General features: G+C 35.6%; 5 protein-coding genes across 6 annotated transcripts in view; all 5 read left to right on the top strand.

The window, feature by feature from the left end:
- LOC109584310 (uncharacterized) overlaps positions 1 to 1,989 on the top strand; it is a 2,339-nt gene extending 350 nt beyond the window's left edge. Inside the window, exons 2-7 of the mRNA XM_019999998.1 lie at positions 83 to 250; positions 324 to 994; positions 1,099 to 1,240; positions 1,292 to 1,408; positions 1,468 to 1,527; positions 1,612 to 1,989. Coding sequence (XP_019855557.1) covers positions 83 to 250; positions 324 to 994; positions 1,099 to 1,240; positions 1,292 to 1,408; positions 1,468 to 1,527; positions 1,612 to 1,931 — 1,478 coding nt within the window. The 3' untranslated portion in view covers positions 1,932 to 1,989. The remainder of the gene's footprint in view (positions 1 to 82; positions 251 to 323; positions 995 to 1,098; positions 1,241 to 1,291; positions 1,409 to 1,467; positions 1,528 to 1,611) is intronic.
- An 801-nt stretch (positions 1,990 to 2,790) lies between these two features.
- On the top strand, positions 2,791 to 4,495 carry LOC100632170 (protein timeless homolog). Its single transcript, XM_019999991.1, has 10 exons — positions 2,791 to 2,945; positions 3,001 to 3,092; positions 3,542 to 3,603; positions 3,650 to 3,770; positions 3,829 to 3,891; positions 3,942 to 4,043; positions 4,092 to 4,132; positions 4,179 to 4,239; positions 4,286 to 4,339; positions 4,385 to 4,495. Exons 1-10 carry the CDS (start codon positions 2,792 to 2,794, stop codon positions 4,493 to 4,495), a joined length of 861 nt encoding a protein of 286 aa, XP_019855550.1. The 5' UTR covers position 2,791.
- On the top strand, positions 3,946 to 13,483 carry LOC105313778 (protein timeless homolog). Of its 2 annotated transcripts, none has more exons than XM_020000011.1 (29): positions 3,946 to 4,043; positions 4,092 to 4,132; positions 4,179 to 4,239; positions 4,286 to 4,339; positions 4,385 to 4,461; positions 5,767 to 5,850; positions 5,902 to 5,975; positions 7,391 to 7,505; positions 7,557 to 7,626; positions 7,688 to 7,749; positions 7,797 to 7,847; positions 7,894 to 8,013; positions 8,569 to 9,030; positions 9,077 to 9,157; positions 9,205 to 9,299; positions 9,365 to 9,403; positions 9,457 to 9,517; positions 9,565 to 9,766; positions 9,812 to 9,960; positions 11,553 to 11,638; positions 11,683 to 11,741; positions 11,792 to 11,863; positions 11,936 to 12,035; positions 12,300 to 12,443; positions 12,495 to 12,721; positions 12,767 to 12,887; positions 12,933 to 13,010; positions 13,071 to 13,106; positions 13,157 to 13,483. In XM_020000011.1, exons 6-29 carry the CDS (start codon positions 5,783 to 5,785, stop codon positions 13,372 to 13,374), a joined length of 2,790 nt encoding a protein of 929 aa, XP_019855570.1. In that variant the 5' UTR covers positions 3,946 to 4,043; positions 4,092 to 4,132; positions 4,179 to 4,239; positions 4,286 to 4,339; positions 4,385 to 4,461; positions 5,767 to 5,782; the 3' UTR covers positions 13,375 to 13,483. The 2 variants fall into 2 exon arrangements, with proteins under 2 accessions (XP_019855570.1, XP_019855568.1); XM_020000009.1 differs by having other exon boundaries at positions 9,341 to 9,403.
- Positions 13,484 to 14,905: 1,422 nt separating this feature from the next.
- On the top strand, positions 14,906 to 19,955 carry LOC100632044 (protein arginine N-methyltransferase 1-like). Its single transcript, XM_003388629.3, has 12 exons — positions 14,906 to 15,117; positions 15,166 to 15,215; positions 15,823 to 15,989; positions 16,747 to 16,824; positions 16,962 to 17,088; positions 17,328 to 17,393; positions 17,494 to 17,794; positions 18,377 to 18,466; positions 18,683 to 18,780; positions 18,928 to 19,014; positions 19,279 to 19,414; positions 19,739 to 19,955. Exons 1-12 carry the CDS (start codon positions 14,943 to 14,945, stop codon positions 19,882 to 19,884), a joined length of 1,521 nt encoding a protein of 506 aa, XP_003388677.1. The 5' UTR covers positions 14,906 to 14,942; the 3' UTR covers positions 19,885 to 19,955.
- Positions 19,956 to 20,288: 333 nt separating this feature from the next.
- Positions 20,289 to 26,692, top strand: LOC109584305 (uncharacterized). Its single transcript, XM_019999990.1, has 15 exons — positions 20,289 to 20,776; positions 20,854 to 21,085; positions 21,501 to 21,647; positions 21,690 to 21,704; positions 22,721 to 22,916; positions 23,191 to 23,424; positions 24,396 to 24,482; positions 24,537 to 24,674; positions 24,754 to 25,053; positions 25,126 to 25,550; positions 25,602 to 26,016; positions 26,065 to 26,177; positions 26,225 to 26,380; positions 26,428 to 26,614; positions 26,662 to 26,692. Exons 1-13 carry the CDS (start codon positions 20,289 to 20,291, stop codon positions 26,348 to 26,350), a joined length of 2,916 nt encoding a protein of 971 aa, XP_019855549.1. The 3' UTR covers positions 26,351 to 26,380; positions 26,428 to 26,614; positions 26,662 to 26,692.
- The last annotated feature ends 370 nt before the right edge of the window (positions 26,693 to 27,062 follow it).

Below are 27,062 nucleotides of genomic sequence, written 5' to 3'. Positions count from 1 at the left end.
AAGATCAAAGTAACCACAGATGTTGCAAGCAACATGTTGCCTAGTGTATGGGGGCTTTAATAATTGTATTGATTGCTTGTAGGTAATAATTTGCCTTACTGTCAAACTGACATGCTCCAGTGCTGCACTGATGAATATCTTAGAGGAAAGGAAGCAGGTATTCGAATGAACCTCACTGCTAGCCTAAAGGAAGAACTATTGAGTGGTAACTTTGAAATTTTAAGTCAAATTGTCATTGATCTTGAAAATTGTAAGTGCTGATACATAATTTTGAGAATGAGGTAAAATGAATGATGAATTATTGCACTGTTTTATTTTAATAGTTTACAGGTCTGATTTTTTTCCTGATTTTGCTTCCAGAATGCCACTAATGATCCATTTAAGTTCTTCGTCTCGTGCAGAATTGATAAATTCTTTTTCAAACAATTTAACTGATGGCCTTAATTCAAGCAATACTTTCAATTATGGTCCATATTTTGATAGCTTCTTTAATATGGTAAAAGACAAATTTATTGATGACTACCTTAGACAATTTACATTTACTGGTACAATAACCACAGTTCATAAAAATTGCCTAAGAAATTTACTGACACAACGTACCAACTCTACACTTGAACAAACAATAGATACAAAAATGGACAAACTACTTTTGTACTACACAACGACAAATAGAATTAAGGATTGGTATGAAAGGAATTTTATTGCCCTAATTGAACAGACTGGATTTCCTTCTCAGTGCGTACCTGGCTTCATTGCACTTGAATGTGCTGCTTGTCTTCAAACTATTCCTCCTTTATGTCAAAGTGTTTGTAGCCACATCACTCAAGGTTGCTACTCACCTTTTAAACAAGGCCTCACTGATCAGCTAAGCATCCTTTGGAATGCTACACGTTTGATATTGGATAGAATCGAATCGACTCTACCAGAGGTTTATTCAGCACAACAAAACCTCCTTCCAATTGATTTTGATGATGACTCTGAGTTCATGTCATTTGTAAGTTCACTTTATTAGTTCATTTTATTTTAAATAGAAAAACTTCATTTGTAAGACATTGCTTGATATTTAATATACAGTTGCTAGAGTAAATATTTTTATAGGCGAGTGCAGCTTCTGCTGAGTGTGGCATTCTACTCAGCAAAAATATTTTTGGTCGTAGGAGACGCTCTTTGAACTCTTTTGTGATGTTGCCAAAAAGCATTATTGGAAATGCAACTTTATTGAATGGATCATTTTCCTATGGTATGCATTATATTAGATTATACAAAGGTTAATTGTATTATATGCCCATAGATGGTCGTCTCCCTCACTTTTGTAACTCTAACTCAGGAGGAAGGTGTTGGAATGGTAATAATAATCAAGAAATGGATAATATGAGAACTGACTTTGATGACTCCATTGAAAATCAAGGTTACCGTAAACTCTTATTAATTAATGTAAGAATTACTTAATAATTTTGATCTTTATAGATTTGAATCCTGTAGTTTCTTTCAATCGAACTGAGCTTGTTGAAATTGCTCAATCTTTAGGTAATAATTAAAAGATGTATCTCCAGCTAAATTACATGATCATGTTATGAAATATATACTATAATTATAATGATTGTGTCATAGGTACACCAGTTAGCAATTTTTTAGAGTCTGCACTAACCGGATTAGACATTGAAGTCCCAATGGGTCAAGTATTTCAATTGATGATTGAGGAAAGGGCAGTGCATACTTCATCTGTTTCTTCAGTTATGCCAACAGTCAGTGAAAGTTTAATGATAAGCCCTACTAGTACCAGTACTAGTTCTGGTGTGAGAATGAGCACTAGTTCCACATACCGCTTTCCTTCTCCGACGACTACCCTCACTGCTACTGATGGAGGGAGTCTTCATTATTGCTCCTTTTATATGATTTTAATATTATTAGTTATTTTTATTATTGCATGATGAAGAAGAATGAAGAATAAAAGTAAAATAACTTTATTTGTAGTTATCATATTATTTTAAGTAATCAGTTTTGTGATGTTTTAGTAGAAAAAAATATTAATTTATAAAAATACAAATCAATAATTTTTTAACTACCAGCCTCAATGTATATCAAAAGATGCTACAGAATGATGATGTCATCATCATTCTGTAGCCAAGGAAAAAATAGCTTTATGCTCCTCCTTCATTCTTCCATCTCAGCCTCTGTCACGGTCACTACTTCTTAACTACTAAGAGAAATGCCTGGTATATTAGATTTGTTTAATGTTAGTAATATGAAGCACTATGGTGCAATGGACTTGCCCGCTGGAATTCACTTGACTGTGATATTTTAAGCAATTTGAAAAAATAGTTATTTATGACATGGCAGTGCAATAATGTGAAGAGGCGTGTAAATACTTCATCATGTATGTCTGGGAATAAATTATGATACATAACGTCATAACACACTTTAAGCTGTGCAACATTTGTTGCAAACAACTTGTTGCATGCAACACAGTTTATACAGGCTGGAGTCAATGGAGATTTCAACAATAATTATTATGTTGCATGAAATAGAACTGTTTTCTATTTCATGCAACATGTTTGCAAGCTCCATTGACTCCTGTATATACTGTGTTGCTTCCAACAAGTTGTTTGCAACAAATGTTGCATAGTGTAATGTATGTTGGGCAAGGGTCTATCCATAATAATTTTCCACATGGATGTAGCCGGAGGTGTACGATTAAGTGGACACGTGGTAAAGATATCCGGAACTGTCACATTTTTCATTTTTGGCAAATTTGGCGGGCCATTACATTACATTGAACATGAACCTCGACATGTCGGACATGAACATGTTACCCGAACACTCGCCCGAACATGAGCTAGTCAGGCGGGGCCTGACTAAACCTGAACTGATTCGACTCATGGTAGCTTACCATGGGTTGGTCACGAAAGTTAAGGACAAGTATTATAAAGGCCCCCGTTGCTTAGGTAAGAACTAAGAAGGGATTCGTGGATGGGGCTGATTACGGATTAACTTCTTTAGCTTATGTAAGACATCTTATTCGAGCCCTGCGCTATGATAATGATCTTTGTGAAGTGCGTAGACGTCTTGGGAATGCTCGTGTACTGCAGGAGGTAAGGGTTCCTGGGGATACAGCTATTTGCATAGACCTTGCAAACTGCACTGGCAGTCTGGCAAGTTGTCAAGTAGGTGGACTGTTTGTTTAATGTGACCACACAATACAAGACACCTCAATTTTGACAGTCCCCTTTAAAGTTCATAGATTGGCAAGGTCTGTGTATTTTGCTGTATATCTATAATTTGTGATTAGAAGTGTTCAGCAAAACAAACATTTTTGCTTTTAAAAATTGTTTTGGCGAGGCTAATGCACCAATAGTCTCGTTAATTTGTCAAGCATTTAGTATGTTTCAATCATAAGTCACAACTTTTATATATGTTCGAACAAATCCATCCTCGACCTTAAGTGGCTGGGGGTAGTCCTCATATATGATGTACAATACCATTGTTTTTTGGTCTTCATTTAAGAGTCCCTGTAATGAATTTATTGTTTTAATTATAATAGGATCTTATTCCATTGTTAATTTACTTCAATGATGACATACCTTTAAGAAATGATATTATAAGGTATTTCTTTTTATATTATCACATGAGTTTTAGTGTCTTGCTGTAGGCTACTAGTGAACTTTACTCAACCAGTCATCTTATTGTTTTGTAAATCTCATGGTCATAAAGATCCAGCCACAGCAAAATGCATGATTCAAGTATCGCAGTACTTACAACAGTATAAAAAAGTACATGTTGAAAGTACTCATTCTCTACATCGTTGCTACATGTACATTATTACTCTAGGAGTTTACTGTAGAACGTGTCATGAATGTTCTCGGCAGTATTTTGGCTGAGCTTTGCGGGAAGGCTAGTTATTCATGAAATTTCTGCTATATAATTGAGATCATTTGTTATAGGATCGTGAAGATCATGATGATGATGATGATATTATTATTGATAGAATACTCTTGCTTTTCAGAAATATATTACATATACCATCTGACCCTGCTGAAGAAAAAGTATGGTTTTCCATACTATGCAGTATGTATTGTAACAATCTTTTGTAGAGGACAGATGATGATGTCGATGCCCATGGTCAAATAATTTGGTAAGCATGAATAGTAACAAGTATAACTGTTTTATGGAACTCATAGGAATCTTCACATTAATGGAATTTTTGAGTTATTGTTGTTCGTTGGTAGTAATCCTAATAAGGTATTGTTGCAATAATTGCTATTTTGTAATTTTTTTATTGCTATAGACTCAGTGGTGCATACATGTATTGGAAATAGTCTTCCTTTTACTGAGAGAACAAGTATTATTTTATGTCCTATAATCATAATGAGCCATTGTTTTACAGACACCGTCTAACTTGGCAACAGCTGACGTACTTGTACAGGTAGCTCAATCTTTTGCAGAGAGGCAGAATGATGAAAAGTTAGTTGTATGGGGTAACATGTTATACATGTAGTATCAAGAGTAGATAATAAAAGAGAGTGTCCTACTGTGATATACCCCCTGCTTCATCACAGCGTAGAATTGAAGAGTCACATTCAGGATACTTCCATATTTTTATTGAGTAGTTTCAGTTTTTGCTAGTTATTTTCGAATAACTACTCAAGAATACTGAAAATATCCTGAATGTGACTCTTCAATTCTATGACGTGATAAAGCAGGCGGTATATCACAGTAGGGCACTCTCTTCTATTATCTACTCTTGGTAGTATGTGCATGTACTGCCACACAAATTATTTCTTGCACTTTTTTCTTGTTTATGTACTCAATATATTATGCATTGTGTACATGTAGATGTATTGTGAATTTGTAACAGTAATTACATGTCGATTACATTGTAACTGTAATAGTAATACAGTGCCCCAGTAATAGCAATAGCAAACTGTATTTTTACATGTACAAATGATAGTAATGTGTCGCAACTGAGTTTGACCCAAGAAAAACTGGAATAACTTTTTGTAGGAATGTGGGATAAGGATGAAACTTTCATAGATTCTAGTTGTCCAATGCCTTCACAGGATCTCAGGTCTTGGGTCTCTCAGCCCTTGGGAATCCTGAGAACCGGATTCTCTTTATAAACCCAATAGCATATACCAAAGCTGACCGCAATGGTTATTAGAAAATAAAAAAAACTCTGTTTAAGAGTGAAATACAGGCCAACCACGCAGCTATAAAATATCAGCCATGCTTCTGTGAATATCGTTATAGCACGTCACTAATGACGTATGGCTTCATTTACCAAATTCCACAGAGCTGCTTCCACTTCCAGTCAAGCTCAGTTGGGAACTTGGGATGTACATGTACATGTATATTGTATAATACCTTTACCTGCAAATGACCCCAATCCTGGTTGCGAATATCTAATTTTCAGGGCAGTCAATAGGCCTGGGCAAGTGGTGCATGTTGCCCTGAGCTCCTAATCAAAGAAGGGCCCCAAGCCTTAAGTTATTAGTAAACTATATTTGTATATACTTTACATTTTATTATTAAAAATTCACCCCTTTGAATTTTTGCGATGAAAATTTTTGCATTTGAGGCCTAAACCGCGAAATTCGTGAAAGTTTTCAGCCTCGAAGGTTTTGAGCTATACAGTAATTAATAAGGGGGCCAGGGGTAATTTTGTATTAGTAGGAACCCCTAATCAGAGTTTTTGTCCTAGGCTCCAGTCCGCTCCACATAGCCTATTGCAGCCTTGCTAATGTTGTTTATATTATTGAATTTCAACAGTAAAATTTACGAACTGATGGAACTTGAAAGAATAAAGCAACAAAGATCACAACTGACATTCGGTAGAAGCTCTCTTGGTAGAAGGTAATGGCTCTTTTATTTTTTTATAGCAATATTAAACTCTACTGCTGTTAGACATTCAAATTTTGGAGGTGTCTATATTACTACTTCTAGTGGAAAAAAGTCGATCTGCTACAGACCATTGCTAGGTACATGTATGTGTACAACATAATACTGTTATTGGGGTGAGCATGAGCTCGCCCCACTCAGGCAAAGTCTCCCTCCCTCTGTATGTATGTATGTATGTATGTATGTATGTACGTGCGTCTCCAGTCTATTCTGGTCACACCCATGTGTCCACTACTCTATTTAAAATCAAGGATCTAATGCGGTAGCATTCTAATGAAATATTTTCATTGATGTCATGATGTGGGTGTGGTTGCAATGAAACAAAATGGTGACTATCAAGGTTATGAAACTGGAGCAAATCTTACTGAAGCTTACTTGCAGCAAAATAAGACTGATTTGTTGTCCAGGCACTTCTCCAGCAGAAAGAAGTTAAGAAAGCAGATATAAATCTTAAAAGTCTTTTTTCATGGTTGAATGACAGAAAAAAGCTTATTTAATTGGCTCATCAAACCGCAACCAAAATGTTACTTTGATTTATGCACTCAACTATTCTATCCAGACACACCAAAAGCATACTCGCATCAAAAAAGAACGCCTATAGCAGTACTGTGCTTAGCTATACAGTTAAATTATGCTTATATTGCAGCTAAGATTTTTTGCTAATAATAATAAAGGTAGAAGAGTAAGCTATAAAATTTTCTTTTGATGAGCCATGCATGCAAGTCAGTCCATGTGTATGCTCGTGCTCGCCCCTTCAATGTTTTACATTCGTCTAGTTATTAATTGCACATCATGTACACGTACGCATCAGTAATGCACCTTAGGTCGGGATATATTTGCAGCTTCTTATTTTACAATTTTTCCTTCAGCAACTACATGGCTACCAGATGCAATTTTAATTGAAAAAGGCACGATATTGATAGCAAAGCACTTTTGATGCAGTGCTTTTTTGTCATTATAATCCTTGGTCTCTTTGAAGCTGCTTTAACCAGAGCTACTCTCCTCACTCTGTCTTGCCCATTCTTCGTACTTTCCACCCATTTATTGACTTTGGTGTGGTTAATTACATGTATCACCAGCAAGGATTTGCAGCAAAGAACTTGGATCGAGATCTTCGCCCAACAATAAAGGACTTACCTTTTTTTAGATTCCAATATTGTAATAGGTTCTGTGACTGCAACACCAGCACATCTCAGCTGGTGTTGAAAAATTAGCATATTAACAGTTTCTGGAACTAGATAAGCTCTTTTTTTAGTGACTATATTTCCAGTAGTGCTAAATACACATTCAGAGGGAAGAGATGTAGCTGGTAAAGGTTTAGTGTGGAAATGCTACCTTAGCTATTTTCCAACTAGCTTTTTAAAATTGTCAACATATTTTACGCCTTAATTAGCCAAAATAAAAGGATTCATGTACGCATAAACACACATGTACTTACATTTAATAAAAGTAGCCATGAGGTAGATTGTTATTCACTATTGTTTTCTCAATTTAGGATTTAGTGATAATTCATTTGATATTGAGAACAGGCCAAGACATACACGTATACCAAAGAACAGGAAATTTTTGGTTACCGATTGCCAATCTAGACCCTCTACTTACAGCATTAGGTACATGTACATGTACATGTACATAATTAATGCAATAAATATATTTAATAGAGTTGTACTGCAGAATATCTGTGCTCAAGTGCTTGATTATTGCTTTAATGTCCTCATGAGAGTTGTCAAAGTATGTACATGCACATGTATTGCAGCATACAAATCAAACACGATTCCAATGCAAACATTAGGATACTATTAAGAGGCAGCACTCAATGGAGAGTGTTGAGACTTTTTATTTATGGGCAATGAGGTAAGTTGCGTATAAGATAATAACTTGTGCGTTATTATTCGTTATAGATTCTTTATGGAGTTCAGTCGTTTGCAAAATTTTCGTGTGGATATTGTGAGGTAAAGTATAACAATTTATTGCAACTAATTGCAGTCACTGTTTTAGTGAATCACTTCAATTACCAACTGTTCATCAAGTGTTACAATTAATTGCAAGATATTATGAGCATACCTGTACATGTATGAAGAAAAGAGAAAGACTTGCTGCAATTCAATGGGGACAGAGGTATGTATAGTGGTAATACTTGGCGCTTAATATCGACGATTTATGATTGCAATGTACACTGCATTTGCGACTTTTATATTGGCAAATTTTCGGCCACGCACCATGGAGAATAAGAACAAATGGTGGGTTATTTTTTACAATTTTATCATTATTCCTTGAATCACCGAAATAAAACTCCGCCAACTTGTGCACTATACAATCTGTGCATGTATGGTATAAACCTCAGTTGTCCAGGACCCTTAATAAATTTAATGAAAAATTCATACATGTGATGATTAAGCTTTAGAAACTAGAGAAAGGCTACTCCAAGCCAATGCCTAAAGAAAATCATTATCAGCATTTCCTCACTACTCCACCATCTGCTCTGTACTGCCAATCATGTACATATACATGTATATTCTAATTGATTAAATTTATGTTGTGTAAGTGTAATACACCAAATGGTCATGCTCTTTCAGTAATAGTCTGAAATTGATTATCAATGTCGGGATAATTGAGGTTTTATTACTGTTGTATAATACCATTTGAGTTTGTATCAATTAACTGTACATGTAGGTTGCATTATGCAGTTTCAGCTTACAAGGAATTGCTGTTACATGTTCAGGAAATGATACAATCCAAAGATGATACTGTTGTTCAGAGCTCAAAAGTCATTTTGAGGGACTTGCTGTATCACCCAGAGTACCGTGATGTTTTTCTGATGGTACTTCAAATTTACAATCAAGCTATCATGCCACGTAGTTTCCTGCAAGATGTGATAGAAATGACTCATGTCTATTTGCGTCTGGTCAAGCTTTGTTTTAAGCAAAATGGGCAACTTTTTATTCAAAAGAAAATGGAACAAACTACAGCAAAAAAAAAAACTAACTCTCAACAACCACCAACTGAAGACCAGTTGATGGAGATGTGGGAAAGTTTGGAAAGTGAAATCCAACATGTCATAACCAATACTGCTGGTGCTAGTGAGCTACCTTCTCCTTTTGATGGAGCCAGTGATACCCCAATTGAAGAGCAGAAGTAAGTTAAATTATTATTCTACCTGAAATTGACAGCACTACTTAAGGATTGAAGTAATGAAAAATATTCATAAAAATCTTAAGACTCAGAACATTAGGGAAGCTGTACTTATGATGAAAGCTGCTTGGTATAATATTAATGTGTCCTTTATGTTTTCACCCTGTCCTAAATTAGTGAAGTATGGCCTGATGATATTTTTGGTTCAAACATGGTTTCGCCATCAAAAGAAATCTCTGTGCTTAAAGAAATATTTTTCAATCCTTTATCAGGTATGACATTGCTATGTAATGTCAGTTATTTATCAATTTAGTTATTGTCTCATTTTTTCACTTAGTAACCACTGGCCATGAATATGAAGAGGAAGAGGAACGATGTTAGTTAATTTACGTCGCATGTATTATTCTAATGATTGTGTCTCTAAAATAGCTGTCCAAGAGAATGTTACAAGTATTGGACTTGAAATGGATTTGAATAGATTTACAGCAGCGTAAGATGAGTGTTTTGAATTCCTTGAGATCTCCATATATGTTGTAGGTTTGCTAATGATAAGATTGTTCAGGTCTATAGTTTGGCTCTTGCTAACTACAAAAGCAACACTGACGGTTTGAATCATGCTATAATCAAGATGTTGCATACAATATCAATTAAACATGAAATGATGCCTATGCTCTTCCAAATGTCTCTCTTTAGAATCTTCTCTGATATTTTGGATGAACCTCCCCTCCCAAGATACCGAGTTAGACATAGACTACTGGTAGTAGTTTTGAGTCAACTTTTTTAGGAGTTACAGGAATTTAGCTCGCGTGTAGTTGCAGATTTTTTTATTCTTTCTCAACAGAATGCTATGATGTTTGCAGAGCTATTGATTTGGAAAACTTGTGAGGATTGTTATGAGCTTCAAGAAGGTTATGGTGCCATTCAGCGCAAAAGGTATTTTCTTGATTCTTTTTTTGGGGATTTTGGGTGTCGTATAGTACTTCATTGCAATTTTTAATACCAGAAAATTCTGCCATGTGTACAATTGCAAAATTTATTACCCACACTTAACATTTGATTTCTGTATTAATTGGTATGGGTGGGTAGGTGTAGTTGGTACATTTAGTTGCCTTCATGTAGCCTAGATTTCAAATTTCCCATTTAAAAGACTTGTGCAATTAAGTGCTGGGTATAAACATACCGTAGGTCGGGATATATTCGCGGCTGCTTATTTTCGCGATAATAAAAACTAATAAAAAGGTTCAATTAAATACCATGGAAACCAATCGATTGTTGCTATGACAATAAGACCACGTGTTTATACAATTACAGTGTTCAGCAGCTATTTATCTATTCTTTAGCAGCTTTAGTGGGAGCCATCCAGTTCTCCATCCGCTATCTTCTTGTATGGACCACTACCTTCGAGCTCTTCGCTGCAAATCCTTGCCGCTCCACTTGCTGGTGATAATTAACCACGCCCAAGTCAATAAATGGGTGGAGAGTCCCAAGAATGGGCCAAGATACGGCGAGGCAGAGTGAAGAGAGTAGCTCCGGTTGAAACAGCTCCAAAGAGACCAAGGATTAGTAACAGCAAGAAGAACAACAGCCCAAGAACACTGCAACAGAGTCCTTTGCTATTAATATCGCGGGTTTTTCAATTAAAATTGCATTTGGTAACCATGGTAATTGCTGAGTGCGGGAAAAAATCGCGAAAATAAGCAGCCGCGAATATATCCCGACCTACGGTATTTCAATAACTCCAAGAGGATGCCATTTATGCAAACAAAACTCAAACACAATTAATGCTAACCAGTGTTAATGCTTTTTATTAGTATTTTTTAGTAAATCAATGCATGCATTAGTAGCTGTGTCACTCTTTCACTAAAAATACCATTTTTGCCCTCTGAGAGACTCATGTTGATCTAACTTGCTCATTGATACTATAATGAGCGAGTGTTTTACGAATAATAAGTGTTTCAAGAACAGGTGACTGTGTACCTATAACTGGTTGCAAAATGGCTTTACAGAGACGAAAGCCTTGCTTCAGGTAGCTCTAAACTTTCTAATGTGAAATGGGATATATCCTGGAGCAACACAAGTTTCCTTCAGAATTCTTCCAGAGCAACTTCACCAATCGAGGAGATGGGAAATCAATCAAAACACTGATGGTTGTCACGTGGTAACCCAACCTGCATTTCCTGTTGCTATGCCTGTCCCTTTCATTTACTCTATTATCTTTGATTATCACCAGCACGCGGACCAGCAACAATTTGCAGCAAAGAGCTTTGAGGCAGAGGCCCATACAAGAAGTTAACAGTCAGAGAATGAGTCACTATTGGTAAATAGCTCCACTAAAGCTGCTAAAGAATGCATGAATAACTGGACGCTTAAAATGTGGTGTTATTGTCATAGCAACGCTCTAACGGTTTCCATGATTTTTAGTTGAATTTTTCACCACCGCAAATAATTGCAGCCACGAATATATCCCGTCCTACGGTATTACATTGTTTGAACCACTGTTGTAATGTCATTTCATTTGCTTTTAGGCATCTCAAAGAAAGCAGAAATGTTTGGACTAGAGAACAAGAGAATGAGTTATCTTCCTTATATGAACAATTCAAGAATGAAACTGGTACTGACTCTGTTCCTGTTTTACTTCTATACTTTAATTAATAGACATAGTGGGCTGTATTTTGGATGCCTTGCCTAGTGAGCAGTGCAGGACAAGAGGAATTGTAATTATAGTCACTTTTGTCTGACAGTAGTTATAATATTTTACTTTTAGATCGTGTCAAAACTAGTTTCAAAGGGGTTAGTTAGCAGCAGCAAAGAATTGCATGAGAACAAAACTAACAAAGTACACCCTGTGCTTATAATAATTTTAACTATTAACACACTATTGTTGTAAATGGATTGTTGTGTATTATAGGAACCATGGTCAGAAGAAGAAGTCTCCACACTTAAATCACTTTGGCAACCATCTGACAATATTACTCTATCTATAGAACAGCTGTCGTGCTCATTTCCAGGTTTGAATCTATGATTTCACTAATACCGTACAAGATGATTTATTGGCGAGAGTAATATTTGGTGAATTTCCCCGTGGAAAGTTAATGGCGGATTTTATATTGGCAATGTTATGCCACGTGCCATCGGGCATGCTCAGTTTGAAAGAAAAGGGCGGGTTTTATATTGATGATTTTTCATAGAACTGCCAATCACCAATATTAATTCCTTCCCAGTAAATCATCTTGTACAGTAATTAATGTACTTTATGTCTGGCTGCACTATAGGACGAGATATAAGAGACATTAAGAAACAATTACAGAACCTTGGGTTGGTGCAACCTTCATCCAGAAAAAGAAAGTGCCAAGAAAATGAGGTTATTTCACTAGAGACAGAACCAAGAGAAGATATCAAGAAGAAGAAAGGAAAAAGTCAGCGGTTACTTTAATATTTTATTGTTGTTATGATATTAATATGCCTAGAAGGAAATGTTGATACATTAGTTCAAGCAATTCATGCTAATGGTTATTCTAATCAACTGGCTTGGCTTAGTACCTACATCAATGATGAAGCAAAAGACAGAGAATTGGACTCTGAATGGGAAGAACTGTGTATAGTACCTGTAGAACAATCAATTGCTGAGGCATTGGAAACCACAGTATTTAATAAATTAATGATATCAATTGATCTAATGCCACCCAGTGAGCAGGTACACAATCACACAAGAAAAATGTTATTAGCCTTTTTGTAATAGGAAATCTACTGGAGGATTCCATCGTCAATGAGTCCGCAAAATCTACAAACAATTGCTGAATCTTTAAATGCACCTCAAAGGGACACTGATAATCTACTTACTTCTTCACCAGAAGATGAAGGTATTTTTACATAATTATAATAACCATTTTATTTTTTGTATCCAGAAGCACAAGACATACAAAACATGAGTACAAATTCAAACACTACTACTTATGGAGCTGTATCTTGGTCAGACGATGAGGGTTAGAAGTTAATACTTTTTTTATAGTATCATAATCAATTGCTAATTTCTATACATGTAGATGACAATTCACACCTTGCATTAGCTAATGATAGAGGTATTATCCCTTGTTAACATTATTAATGTTGCTACAATTGTTATCATTAGATCCTTCACGGAGTCCCTCAGAAGCACGAAAACGATTACCAAAGGAAAGAGAAGTGAAACAACCACCACCGAAGAGAATTAGAGTCAGAACTCAATTTGATTCAAACGACGATGACGATGATGATGATGAAGTGAACATTTGTAGATCTATTTCTAGAGAAAGAGATGAGCCTCATTGTCATAAGAGGAATGCTAGAACAGATCACATACAGCCATAGATGGTGGTACGTGTCATCTGTTTTTCTCTGAATTAACTTTGTTAAATATATACAATTCCGCAGTATAATAACCTCTTAAATTATAATTGCTAGCATTTGTGATACTGTATAAAGTTATTGATGTAAGTTTAATTTGTGTTTAAGTTAGAATAATAGCATTTATTATCATTGATAAGCCATTCATCATCACTGTCACTCATTACTTATTGCTCTGTTACTTATTTCATTAATTTTTATTATGTAAAGTTGAAGTAGTTCCAGTACCTCTCACTTCAAATTTTACCGTATAGTACTAGTTTCAGTACCAACTACATTTATAGTTGCAATACAAGTATACATACGACCAGTACCAATTAAGGTACCTCAACCATACTGTCAGACCTAAATCACATGCAGGAACACCAGTTAATTCTGCGACGGGCTGTGTGGTAACCTGGTATTATTATATTTTATGCTTTAGGCTTAATATTGAATTGTATGCAAATGTAATTTGTGAACATATGCATGCGTAGAACCTTCTAGATTGTGGTTTTTATGTGTCTATACAATCTGTTATGTCACATGTTCTTTGATCTTATTTCTGTTCTCCATTGTTCTCTCCTGTCCCGATTTATGTAACCATCTTCTTGTGTGGTTGATTACCAACTTTTGATGATAATCATTTGTACAAGCAATTTGTACTCGTTAACACCCCGACATAACATTGGCAACAAGGAAACCAGAATAATGATTTTACTAATGACAAATGTGGCAGTGCTAATATTACCACAAATCAATTTGATTTAACGGCGTTTCAGGCGATCAAAAGAAGGCGATCAAGTTTACATTGAATCTTGCAGCAGTGTAGCCACATATGTTGGTGGCTCCTCATCAGCTCGAAAGGCTACTACTAAAGCCCATAAGAAGTTGTGCCGTAAATATCTTAGAGCTAGAAGAAAAGTTGGCAACAACGCTACATACAGGTTCTGGTTTGGTGCTTATACTAATAAACGTGCTCGTAAAGTCAAATCTGTAGAATATGATTTCGAAGGAAGCGAATGTGACAGTGATACATATGCAGGCACTTGCTATCAATGTGACAGTTTGGTTGTGTGCTATATATGTTAGTGATCCTACTTTCTGCAGGACCAGCGGTACCAGTAAAGAAGGAACGCTTGCACACGAATGGACTCACATTGGAGCTGACACTGAAGATTATGCTTATGGAGTCACTGACAGTCAAGCGCTTGCCCGTGATGAACCAGATAAAGCAGTTGATAATGCTGAAAGCTTTGAGTTCTACTATTGCCGTGCTTGAAAAATGATCACGGGAACTTTAAATAATTTTAATTAGAGCTTTTGGTAGACCACTAAGACTTTTGTATTTCTAGAGGTCACCAATTATTCTTAGATAGTTATATATATATATATATATATGTACTGTTATTTTATAATAACATTTAGAAAGCAGCACTATCAGCTACCCACGTGGAAGCACGTGTGCCTAGATTGTGTTGGGAGTGGCTAAAATAATATGGGAGTGGTGATTGTTAATTTAATTATAATTAAAAGAAGAAGTGCTTTCACACATGTCCGACTCTGAAGGAGAAGAAGAGAGCTGGGAAGAGGTCGAAGAGAAGGAGGAAGCCTTTCGCCCTCTTTGCCCTTTCTGTTCTGAGCCTCTACCAGTTGCTAATGAACCCATTCTCTCTCACTGCCTCAAACAACATGACATAAACTTGACTGAATTAAAAACCCACTACAGTAAGGAGTTTTATCGCAATGGTAGAGTAATGATAGTTATATTTGTAGAGCTTGATTTCTATGGCTGGATAAAGCTTGTTAATTATATAAGGAAAAAGGTAAAGTATGAAATAATTAATGTACAATGTATAGCCCAGTGACATTCCGCTATAATGACACTACACTACATTACATGGACAATTACATATTGTTATAATTGCATGTGCATGTTGTATGTAAAGTACACTAGCCTCCAACACCATGAGCTGATCAATAGTAGTAAAATCCTTAGCAGATCTTCCTGAAGTACTCGGAGTTAGGATCTCAACTGTACCCTAACAATGACAGACAATTTTACTTGTGCATGTATATGTGTAAATTATAAACTGTATACGTGTAAATTTTAAATTGAGTGCTACATGTCTTGTACTTTTAATGCCTTATTTGGGTATTGTAATTTAATTGTTTATTTATTTTTAACTGGTAGCAATTGAAGGTTGCATTAAATATTTGTTATTGCAGGTAGGGTAAATAGCATTAATAATTAATAGTTAATGGGCGTATCAACAGCTCACGCCTACACCAGCAAAAATTAAATTTACCATCTATTAAGTGAGGATCTATTGGCAAAACTTAAGTCCTGCAAATCTTTTCAGCTATGCATGTACATGTACTTGTAGCCAATAATATCAATGACAGTTATTGTATCATAATACTAATGGATAGAGTCTAGCAGTGGCTGATGTTAAAGGATTGAGAGTTGAAGATTTTGAGAGTGAAGAGTATCTTGTACCAGTAGTACCTGATGATCCATTACTGCAAATAGACTGGGAGGAGGAGGAGGAGGAAGAGGAAAAGATTAAAGAATGGGGAGATACAAGTCTTAAAGAAAGGTATAAGTCAGATCAGGGTTTTCAAAAATCAGACTAAAGTCCCTGTACTATAGTACAGCGTCTTTGGCCAAATTTCACCAAAAATGACTAGGAGAGAATTTTTTATTTTTATTATATTTTCTGATGCATATACATGTTCTTATGTTGTGTAGCAAGTTTGAGCTGATTCCGATCAAAATTGGATTTTTTACGAATTTTTAAAGTTACTCAAAAATTGGGCTAAAGTCTCTGTACTATAGTACAGGGTTTTTGGCCAAATTTCGCCAAAAATGACTAGGAGAGAATTTTTTATTTTTATTATATTTTCTGATGCATATACATGTTCTTATGTTGTGTAGCAAGTTTGAGCTGATTCCGATCAAAATTGGATTTTTAAAGAATTTTTAAAGTTACTCAAAAATTGGGCCAAAGTCCCTGTACTATAGTACAGGGTTTTTGGCCAAATTTCGCCAAAAATGACTAGGAGAGAATTCTTCGTTTTAAGAATTTTTTCTGATGCATATACATGTTCTTATGTTGTGTAGCAAGTTTGAACTGATTCCGATCAAATTTCAATTTTTTATGAATTTTTAGCCTTAAAAATTTTTATGAATTTTGCTGTTTCATGCTTTATGGGAAACAATGAGTTTTTAAGAGTCCTATTGCATACATGTACATGTACATGTAAATTGATTTGTACACCATCATATTTTCCTCATTTTTTACTATTTTTGTCTTCTCTCTCTTCCTTTCTTGTCCTCTTCTCTCTCTCTCTCAGACTGGAGCTTACTGAGAAGCAGCTCCTACTTACCAGAACTGCATTAGACAATGCTCTTAAAGACCTCAACCAAATGAAGTACAGAGGAGCCTCTATCTCTCTTCCTTTATCCTCTTCTTATGAATGTATATATACATCTCTCTTTCCCTTTGTCTCTTAATTTTCTTCTTTATTGTTTGTCTTTTCTTTCTCATTCCTCCTTCTAATTGTTTTAGAGAAACAATGAGAGAATTAACAACCAGTAGCACTGATCCTGATGTTACCATGGAGACTGCTGTTGAGGAGAAGGACAGTTACTTTAGCAACTATGGACATCATGGCATTCATGAAGAGATGCTCAAAGTAACATTAAATGTCTACATGTACATTATTATACATATGTATGGCTAAGAACTTTGACAGTGTGCTATGCCTATTTATGTGCACCTACATGTAAAGTTCATGTAATTTTAAATGTATACATATACATTTTATGCATACATGTACATATGGCTAAAAACTGTGACAGTGTGCTGTGCCTATTTACAATGTACATGTACATGCACCTAAAGTTTATCTCATTCTCTCTCTTTCCTTTTTAGGATGAAGTTAGAATGGATTCTTATGAATTATTCATTACTAAAAACACTGAAATATTTAAAGATAAAGTATAATATACATGTACACGTAGCTATCAGCCTTTTTTTGTCTCTTTTTTATTACCTTCTCCCTCCCCCTCTCTCTCTCCCTCATTCCATTTCTATACAGGTTGTTCTTGATATTGGTTGTGGTACTGGTATTCTCTCCCTCTTTGCAGTTAAAGCTGGCGCTAGTCATGTATTTGCAATAGACCAATCACCAATCATACACAAAGCAGTAGAGATAGCAAGAGAGAATGGGGTTGACGATAAGATCACATTTATAAGAGGAGAAGTGGAGAGTGTTAGGCTACCAGTTGATAGTGTTGATGTGTTGATATCAGAATGGATGGGGTACTTCCTTTTATTTGAGTCTATGCTTGATACTGTCCTGTATGCTAGGGACAAGTGGTTGATTGATAAGAAAAATGGTGAGATGTATTAATGTAAATTTGCTAAATCCAAGGTTTCCCCACAAAGCATACTAAGTGAGCTAAACAGCATGAGCTTCATGAGCTGACAAGCACTACAATACAGTACATGGCATTTGGAGCAACTTTAAAAATTTGTTAAAAATCTAATTTTAATTGAAATCAGCTCAAACTTGCTACACAACATAAGAACATGTATATGTATCAGAAAAAAATATAAAAATAAAGAATTCTCTCCTAGTCATTTTTAGCGAAATTTGGCCAAGAACCCAGTACTATAGTACAAGGACTTTTGTCCGATTTTTGAGTAACTTTGGAAATTTGTAAAAAATCTAAATTTAATCGGAATCAGCTCAAACTTGTTATGCAACATAAAAGCATGTATATGTATCTGGAGAAAATATAAAACTGGAGAATTCTCTTTTTTTTAATTTTGGCAAAATTTGGCCTGAGTTTCACCATGTACAGGGACTTTGATCAAATTTTTGATCAAATTTAAGAATTTTGATTGGAACATGCTAATTATGAGTTTGGCAATTATTGAATTTTCTCTTTTTCTCTCTCACTCTCTCTTTTCATCAGTTTATCCTAACAGGTGTAATATGAGTCTTGTTGCCATGGGAGATGGATATGAATATAACTCAAAGATCAAATTCTGGGAGAATGTTAGAGGTAAGTAGTTTATTATTATCATTGTAGCAAGAGCAGGATTTAAACAGAAAAGAATTAAATTCTAGCAATAGGTTGATGGTTTTTACGAAAATGACTTATGTACATATATGTACATGTACGTGTAAGTCATATATGTAGATTCATTAAAACTATTATGCATGTACATGTATATGTATCTACTCAATTTTGTAATGATTAATGTTTTTACATTTTTAGGTTTTAAAATGTCTTGTATGAAAGATGAAGTATTACTTGAGCCAACAGTCAAACTAGTTGATGAGTATTGTCTCATTTCAACATCCGATGTCATTAAGGTTTGGAACATAATTATCTGTGTGGGCGTAAAATATTCTTGCATGTGCTTTATGAATAGGTAGTGCCTTTGATACTTCCCCACAGTTAATTAAAATTATTTTATGTGCAAATAGGTTAATTCAGTCATTTTTATTTTATTTTTATAGAAATTTGATATAACGACAGTCAAAGCAAGTGATCTTGATTTCAAATCAAATTTCACGCTTACCATAAAGCAAAATGACACCTGCTATGTGAGTCTATCAATCTATTACATGTACATGTATGCATGTATCAAATGCATGTACAATTTCAGTCAATGATAAGCAAGTACATGTACATGTAAATAGCATAGAATTATTAATAACTTTGTATTCCAGAAAGAATTATGCACAAAGACAAAAATTTATATTTTCAGATCTTTTTTGACTGATCTTCAAAATTTTGACACTAAAATTATTCTATTATCCTAAACAGTTGCTTTCCCTAAGGTCTGGTTTATTATTAATATGTTGTAGGGTCTTGTTGGATACTTTGACATTGGGTTTGAGGTTCCCTCTTATCCTGTGTACTTCAGTACTAGTCCTCAAGATACACCCACTCACTGGCACCAGACGATATTCTTCCTCAATGAACCCATACAAGTTCAAACAGGTGGGTCTGGTTTAAGACTAATGTACTTATTACTGTCTGTACTTATTAATTGGACCAAGTACTAGTCAGTATCATAAATTTACCTAACAGTAGGAAATTTAAGATTGAGGGACTAAATTTTTGGTGAGTTACTAAATTTTGGTGATTGACAAGCTTTAATTTGATCAAAATGGTAGATTTTTGTTTCAGTGAATTGCTAGCAAAACACCAAATTTGCCAAATTTAACTCCCTCCAAATTTTCCTAATGTATCTGTCTGTTTGTGTGTACAACAGTACAAGTATGTCACTCCTGATTATATTATTATTATTATTATTAATATTAGGTGATTTATTACGTGGTAGTATCAGTTGCTATAAGAACAAGGATTGTTCAAGATCACTTGATATCAAGATACAGATGACTTTATTCCCACTCTCAAAGGAATCCCAAGAATTAATAATACCAGAACACATTTACACACTTTCATGAATCATGATACTTTACTGAGTGTACTTTGTTTTGTCATTAAATCAAATCCCATCTGTGGTTATCTAATAGAATTATTTCAGTAAAAATTATAAACATGCATATGCATGTACATCCATATAGGCATATATACATGTAATTGGTGTAGAATATTAATTCATTTTCAAGAGCAGTGCTGTATGACCACGTTTCTGCACGTGGTCACTAATAAAAATGAGTAGGAGGTGGTCTAAGTGATAATTAATTTGTTGGAATGTTAGGTGTGGCTTGTTGTTTAGAAGAAAAAGTTAGTTTATCTCTCCCTACCATCTTCCCTCCTCCTCTGTCTTCGTGCTCTCTCTTTCTATTTATTCTTCTGTAGTCATTGTCTTCATTTCTATCATTATTCATTTACTACAGGTTCCAAAATGAGAGCTTATCACAAAGCTCCTGTAATAGGGGAGTCCCTCTACCTGTGGGCAGGGAACCAGGTTGACTTACCTAGAGTTCATGACTCCCTTCAAAAGAGGGAACTGACCTCAAGAGTTGATGTGTACCAGCTTTCTACTGCTGACTGGTCCTCTCACCTAACAAGAGGTACTCCTCCATTAGGAGTCGCTGGTTACTCCTGTACCACCTCTCATTCTAATATTTACTATTTTGGTGGATGGTGTGGTCATGATGACTGTTACCACAATACATTGAATGTACTGAATACGATAAAGATGGAGTGGACTTCATGCAGTAATGCGGAACAGTTGTTGATGAAGAAAGCCTATGGTGGTATGATATCAGTGGAATTCGATGGAGCAGAATACCTTGTCATAATAGGAGGGCTTGGTTCTACACCAACTGTTTACCATCCTCAGTTTCAATATGATCAACTTAAGACTGGTCGTGTTCGTACTAATGAACAGTTACTTTATAATGTGTCCTCTGGTAAGATTTGCTTTGTACACAATTGTGATAAATATTACATGTCCATGTACTTAGAATTATATTAATGATAATAATTATTTATGACTGTATTCTCTTCACTTTAGGACAATTCACTGTTCCATCTGTCAGTGGACAGTGTTGTCCACCAACTGATTCTTTCATAATTGAGAAGGTTACTACTACCGGTAACAGAGGAGTAATGTTTGGTGGACAGGTGACTGTTAATGGTGATGAGACTACAGCTACTAATAGTGTTTACGTTTTCAGTGTGACACATAGTATAATAGTAAGTTGTATTATATTTTGTTGTATTGTATTGTACAGTAATACATTATCTCCCTCAGTATTATCACTAGAGGATATATTGTGTTGTACTCATATTAACTGTATTTTGTGTATTATTATATTAAATATTCACAAAATTCTGATACTACATAAAATATTTTCATAATTAGACAGTGTATAGTCATGCTTAGTATGGTATTTCATATTATCAAGTATATTGTGTACCAATAGATTTGTTATACCTCCAGTACTTGTACATGTATAATACTAAACACAACCACTAACCTCACCTCATTAACATCAAAGTATTAAATATTAGGATTAATTTTTACATGTCACACCCATTATTTGTATAGCCACACCCATTATTCATATTTACACTGACTAATATTATTAGTATTTGTTTATGTATCTAGAACTGGGAGATACTGAAACCAGGAACAATACCTAACGAGGGACTGTGGCCTATGGAGAGAGCTGATCATGCTAGTGCTATTATCAATGGTGACTCTACCTCACCTACACTAGTAGTGATTGGTGGACTGGATAAGAAGAATCACCTAGTTACTGAATGTTTGTTATTTGATAGTATCACTACTGGTCAGTACAGTTGTAGGAAGGTATGTGTGTGTATAGTACTGTAATGATGTGTGTGTGTGTATAGTTAGGTCAGTTGAGAGTATGACACTAGTACTGATCAGACTTGGGTCAAATACAAATAGTATTTGTAATTAGTCGTATTTAAATACTTTTGAAAGTATTTGTATTTGTATTTGTAATTTGAGTTTTTGTAACAGGAAGTATTTGTATTTGCAATTGAAATACAGCAGGGAAGTATTTCAAAATACAGCAAAATACTTTAAAATACTTCAATGTGAATGAAGATGCTGTTTGAGTGACAAAACTTTGAAACACTAATGTTCATTAAATGCAATACATGACTATAGCTAAATATTATTAATTATATATGCATGCATAATAAAAAGAGGCTTTCAATTTACTTGATTGATTAATTCATAAAACTACGTAGTTAATAACTGTCTATACTTGAGAAGAAAGTATTTGTATTTGTAATTGAAATACATGTATGCAGTATTTGTAATTGTATTTAAATACAAAGCTGAAAACAGTATTTGTATTTGTATTTGTATTTTTGTTTTTGTACAGTATTTGTATTTGTATTTAAATACTTCCGCATTGTATTTGACCCAAGTCTGGTACTGATGTATATTGATGATAGATTAGTAATTGTTAGTGTGTTCAGTAGATAACTCTATCACTGATGAAACATTAACTATATAATAGAACCACCCACACATTTGATTAAAAGTTACACTTTACATTATTTTGTGAACCAACCTTAGTGTGTGTGTGTGTGTGTGTGTGCGTGTGTCCTATTAAAACATTTCCTATTCTTGATATTATGAGTTAAATTTGTGCATATTTTGTTATTCTTCACATGATGTGAAATAAAAATGTTTATTTTGTTTGTTGATGGGGAGGATTAGAATTGATTTTACAATTACAATAAATGTAATGATCATCTAGATATGAAATGATACAATTTCTCATTTTATAAGTAACTGTATAAACATCATGTATCAGTAATTACTTGTATACTTCTCTTTATCTACAGATTCCTCTACCTGAATCTGTTACTGGTAGATACAATCACTCACTCACAGCAGTCACAATGTCACCACACTGTGTATGGCTAGTAATTGTTGGAGGATGTAAAGAGTTTCAATGGAAAGATGTTGGAGGAGGAAAGAAGGTGCCATGGACTATATATATCACTAATACTAATAGACTAATAATGATAATTGAATTAGGTAAGATAATATTAATTAATTGTAAGGATATGAGCATTAAATACATGTACATAATTACATTAAATAATGTGCCACTCATTTTTATAGTATGTACATTATTTGTAAATTTCAGTTCCTAATATGACGTACATTTTCCATTCATTTTGTATACTGTACACACTACAATACCACTGTATGTGTGGGTGTGTATTTATAACCACTATAAATGATACCATTAGTTTATAAATTAAATACATTTATTTATAAATATATAATGTATCTTATTGTGTCTCAGTATATAGTGAAGCTGGTGAGTGGATAGTACAGTCAGTACTGGATGGTAATGATCTCACTAGTAAGAACTATCAAGAAAAATATCAATCGTACAGCAAGACCAGAACATGGTGGATGGATCAGCTAATAGAATATTCCACAGAGAAGGATATACAATCTTTACATGAAGACCTACAAGTGGCTCATGAGAGCAAAGTATCACTACAGGAGGCACTGGTTGAGGCCAATAAACAAGGTATATAGGATACTACACACACACACACACTTTAACTGTACCAACTGATTACTATTATGTAGTATTGTGTGGTTATGGTAGTGTGAGTGTGTGTATTAGTACTGGTTTACATTATGATACTAGTGGATTAGACAATGTCAAGAGTATATAATGGAGGAGGAGGGTGTCTTACTTGCCTATACTGCATTGATGCATGAGCGCGTATCAGCTGAATGTCACAATCCGTTTTACCTCTGTATACTATTTCTATGAATTTCATGAATAAATTATTAGTCATCTGACTTGGGCGTGGTTATACTACACACGTGGTAGCATGTCGAGTAGCATGTGCAGATGTGTATGATTAGAGATGGACTACGAAGTACTGGCTGTAACAACATAACCTTCTTCCTTCTCAAAGCATTCTCTAATTGCATCCAAGGAAGATGCTGAGGTAGAAGCAATCAAAGTGGAGTCAGAGAAGGCACACAGCATCTGCCATTATTAATAATCAACACGTGAAACCATGCCCAAGTCAGATGACTAATAATTTATTCATGAAATTCATAGAAATAGTATACAGAGGTAAAACGGATTGTGACATTCAGCTGATACGCGCTCATGCATCAATGCAGTATAGGCAAGTAAGACACCCTCCTCCTCCATTGTATACTCTTGACAATGTTGAGTATGGAAATAGTATCCTGTACTCAATATAGGTCAAATTGTGGATGCATTAGAAATAATGAGATTCATGTAGAGTGAGCTCTGCTTACCATATATGGTATGATTAGCAATAATCATAGTACATGTATTTATGGGCTACTGTACATGCAGTGCAAATTTGTATAAGTTAGAAATAATATTGAATATGATTATCTAATGGTTTGTACATTGGTTAAACCAGTCTTTGATGTGCATATATTATCTGTATATTCTGTTGTGTTATTATGCATATACTGATTACTCTCTTCTTTTATATTATTATTCAGTTAAAGGTGATAATAGTAATGATATTATGAGTAGTGTATTAGAAGAGATGAGACAAGAACAGGAAAAGTTGAATCAGATCATTACTGGTTAGTGTATCATCATCAATCAATAATAATTATTAATATTCTATTAATTTATAGACCTTAGAGCTAAAGTGTCTGATAAGGAGTTGTACATAGCTAAACTGGTGAAGGAAAGACAAGAGAGGGTCCTCAAGCAACCTATTAAAGAGACTAGTTCCATTGGACTACAATTTAATTACCTGATCCCTTCAATGGGTAAGAGTATTATTGTGTGACTGACTGAGTGTATACAATTGTGTGTGTACTCACTGTATATATTTTGTATAATTGACAGATAAATTGGATTGTCTGAGTGAAGTCCAGGTAGCCAAGAAGAAGCTGTTCTTAATTCAAGGAGACAAACCTCAACTGATTAATTGGGAGAAATATGGTCTAAGGATTGGAGTACAAGAAGCTAGTCTATTGTCCTCTGAGACAGTAGAAGCAGCAGTGGTTGCTCTTGTAGGAGGACAATTTGTCTTCCCAAAGAATACAGTACTAGTGAGTGCTGTTTATGCTGTTTCATTATCCAAGTCTCTCCTCAAGCCGTTGCGACTAGAAATTGAGCACTGCATTGATCTGAAGGGACAACCAGGTCTTGCACGATTTTTAAAGTTTGCTATAGCTCCCGTGAGCACACCCAGTCTTCCTTACCAGTTCTCTATAGTTAAGGGAGGAGAGTTTAGCTCTAATAGTGGGTATGGGTCCATCGAACGTACAAAGTTCTGTTTGGTGTGTATAGTTGGATTGATTATGGTGACCATGATTGGTGGTACTCCAACAGGAGGAGGAGGAGGAGGAGGAGATGGAGGGGGAGGAGGTCAGCAGCAACAACAATTAGTCCAGCAACAAGCAGCAGGGGGACAGGACCAGCAGCAACAAGCAGCAGGGGGACAGAACCAGCAGCAACAAGCAGCAGGGGGACAGGACCAGCAGCAACAAGCAGCAGGGGGACAGGACCAGCAGCAACAAGCAGCAGGGGGACAGGACCAGCAGCAACAAGCAGCAGGGGGACAGGACCAGCAGCAACAAGCAGCAGAGGGACAGGACCAGCAGCAACAAGCAGCAGGGGGACAGAACCAGCAGCAACAAGCAGCAGGGGGACAGGACCAGCAGCAACAAGCAGGAGGGGGACAGGACTAGCAGCAACAAGCAGCAGGGGGACAGGACCAGCAGCAACAAGCAGCAGGGGGACAGAACCAGCAGCAACAAGCAGCAGGGGGACAGGACCAGCAGCAACAAGCAGCAGGGGGACAGGACCAGCAGCAACAAGCAGCAGGGGGACAGGACCAGCAGCAACAAGCAGCAGGGGGACAGGACCAGCAGCAACAAGCAGCAGAGGGACAGGACCAGCAGCAACAAGCAGCAGGGGGACAGGACCAGCAGCAACAAGCAGCAGGGGGACAGGACCAGCAGCAACAAGCAGCAGGGGGACAGGACCAGCAGCAACAAGCAGCAGGGGGACAGGACCAGCAGCAACAAGCAGCAGCGGGACAGGACCAGCGACCTGAAGAAGCTACTCTTGAGCTTGATACTGCTTCTAGCTCCACCAGCAAAGGTAAATACTTGTATGAAGCAAAGATTCATTATTTTATTTTACTGGCAGAAGTTCCTACTGGTATACTGGGAGCAGCAGCATATGCTGGACTGTTCTTTTATAATGACAATGATAACCAAGTCACATTCACTGCAGCTAAAGATTTGAATGCTCTTCTTGAGGTAGAATTTTTCTTGTGTTTTGTTCATGAATTATATTCATTATATAGTATATTAAGAAAGACTATCCTCATGCTAGGAGAGGACAAAATATTTATTTTCGGTTTCAATCTGATGATGGTTACATTGAATTAATTTTTAATGCTCCACAGGAGAAGCAATTCACTGATGGATGAACTGTATTGCCTCACCTTAAGCCTTGTAGAGTAAGTAGTGTAATGAAATCAGTTATCATTCATAATTATTATTTTAGTTGCATCGTTTTGACATTAATGGTTTTGGTGAAGCTAATTATCCTCTTCCTCCATCTTGTCTAATATCAGTTTATGCATCATCTGGTGCTGTACCATCACTACACTACTCTGTACCACTGGATGGAGTTGCTGATCCTGTTACACTATTTATTACTAGAGCACTAAGAACTATTTCTCCTTCAACAAGTAATAGATAAATCATTTCAATTGTTTATTTATTTAATATTGATCAGATCCTACTACCTCCTCCTCTAATGTAGTACATGAATCAACGTCAGTATCATCCACTGGAGGAGCTAGTAAGTGATAATACTGTGTGTGTATATACTGACCTTTGACCTCTATTAGGTCCATCAGCTACTGTTGATGTCATTAACTATTCAGGCTGTGGAAGTATGGATCCTGTGTTATTACATACAATATAAATTTGGGGAGCCCCTGTAACCAGTGGGCCCCAAGCTTAACAATAGTTAGACTTCTTAATAACTATTGAGAATGGTAAATAAACTAGCATGAAAGTAAGGGGAACGGTTTGTAATAACACTTCCATGTCACATTACCCTTAAGGTAATGGAGAAGATGAAGCCGGGCTGGGTGGGTGGAAAGAAAAAAGACTGAGGAATCTCTGAGCTGT

The sequence above is a fragment of the Amphimedon queenslandica genome, unplaced genomic scaffold (assembly GCF_000090795.2).
Source record: "Amphimedon queenslandica unplaced genomic scaffold, v1.1 AMPQUscaffold_13222, whole genome shotgun sequence".
NCBI classification, from domain to species: Eukaryota; Metazoa; Porifera; class Demospongiae; order Haplosclerida; family Niphatidae; genus Amphimedon; species Amphimedon queenslandica.
This window is presented reverse-complemented; position numbering and strand designations above follow the sequence as displayed.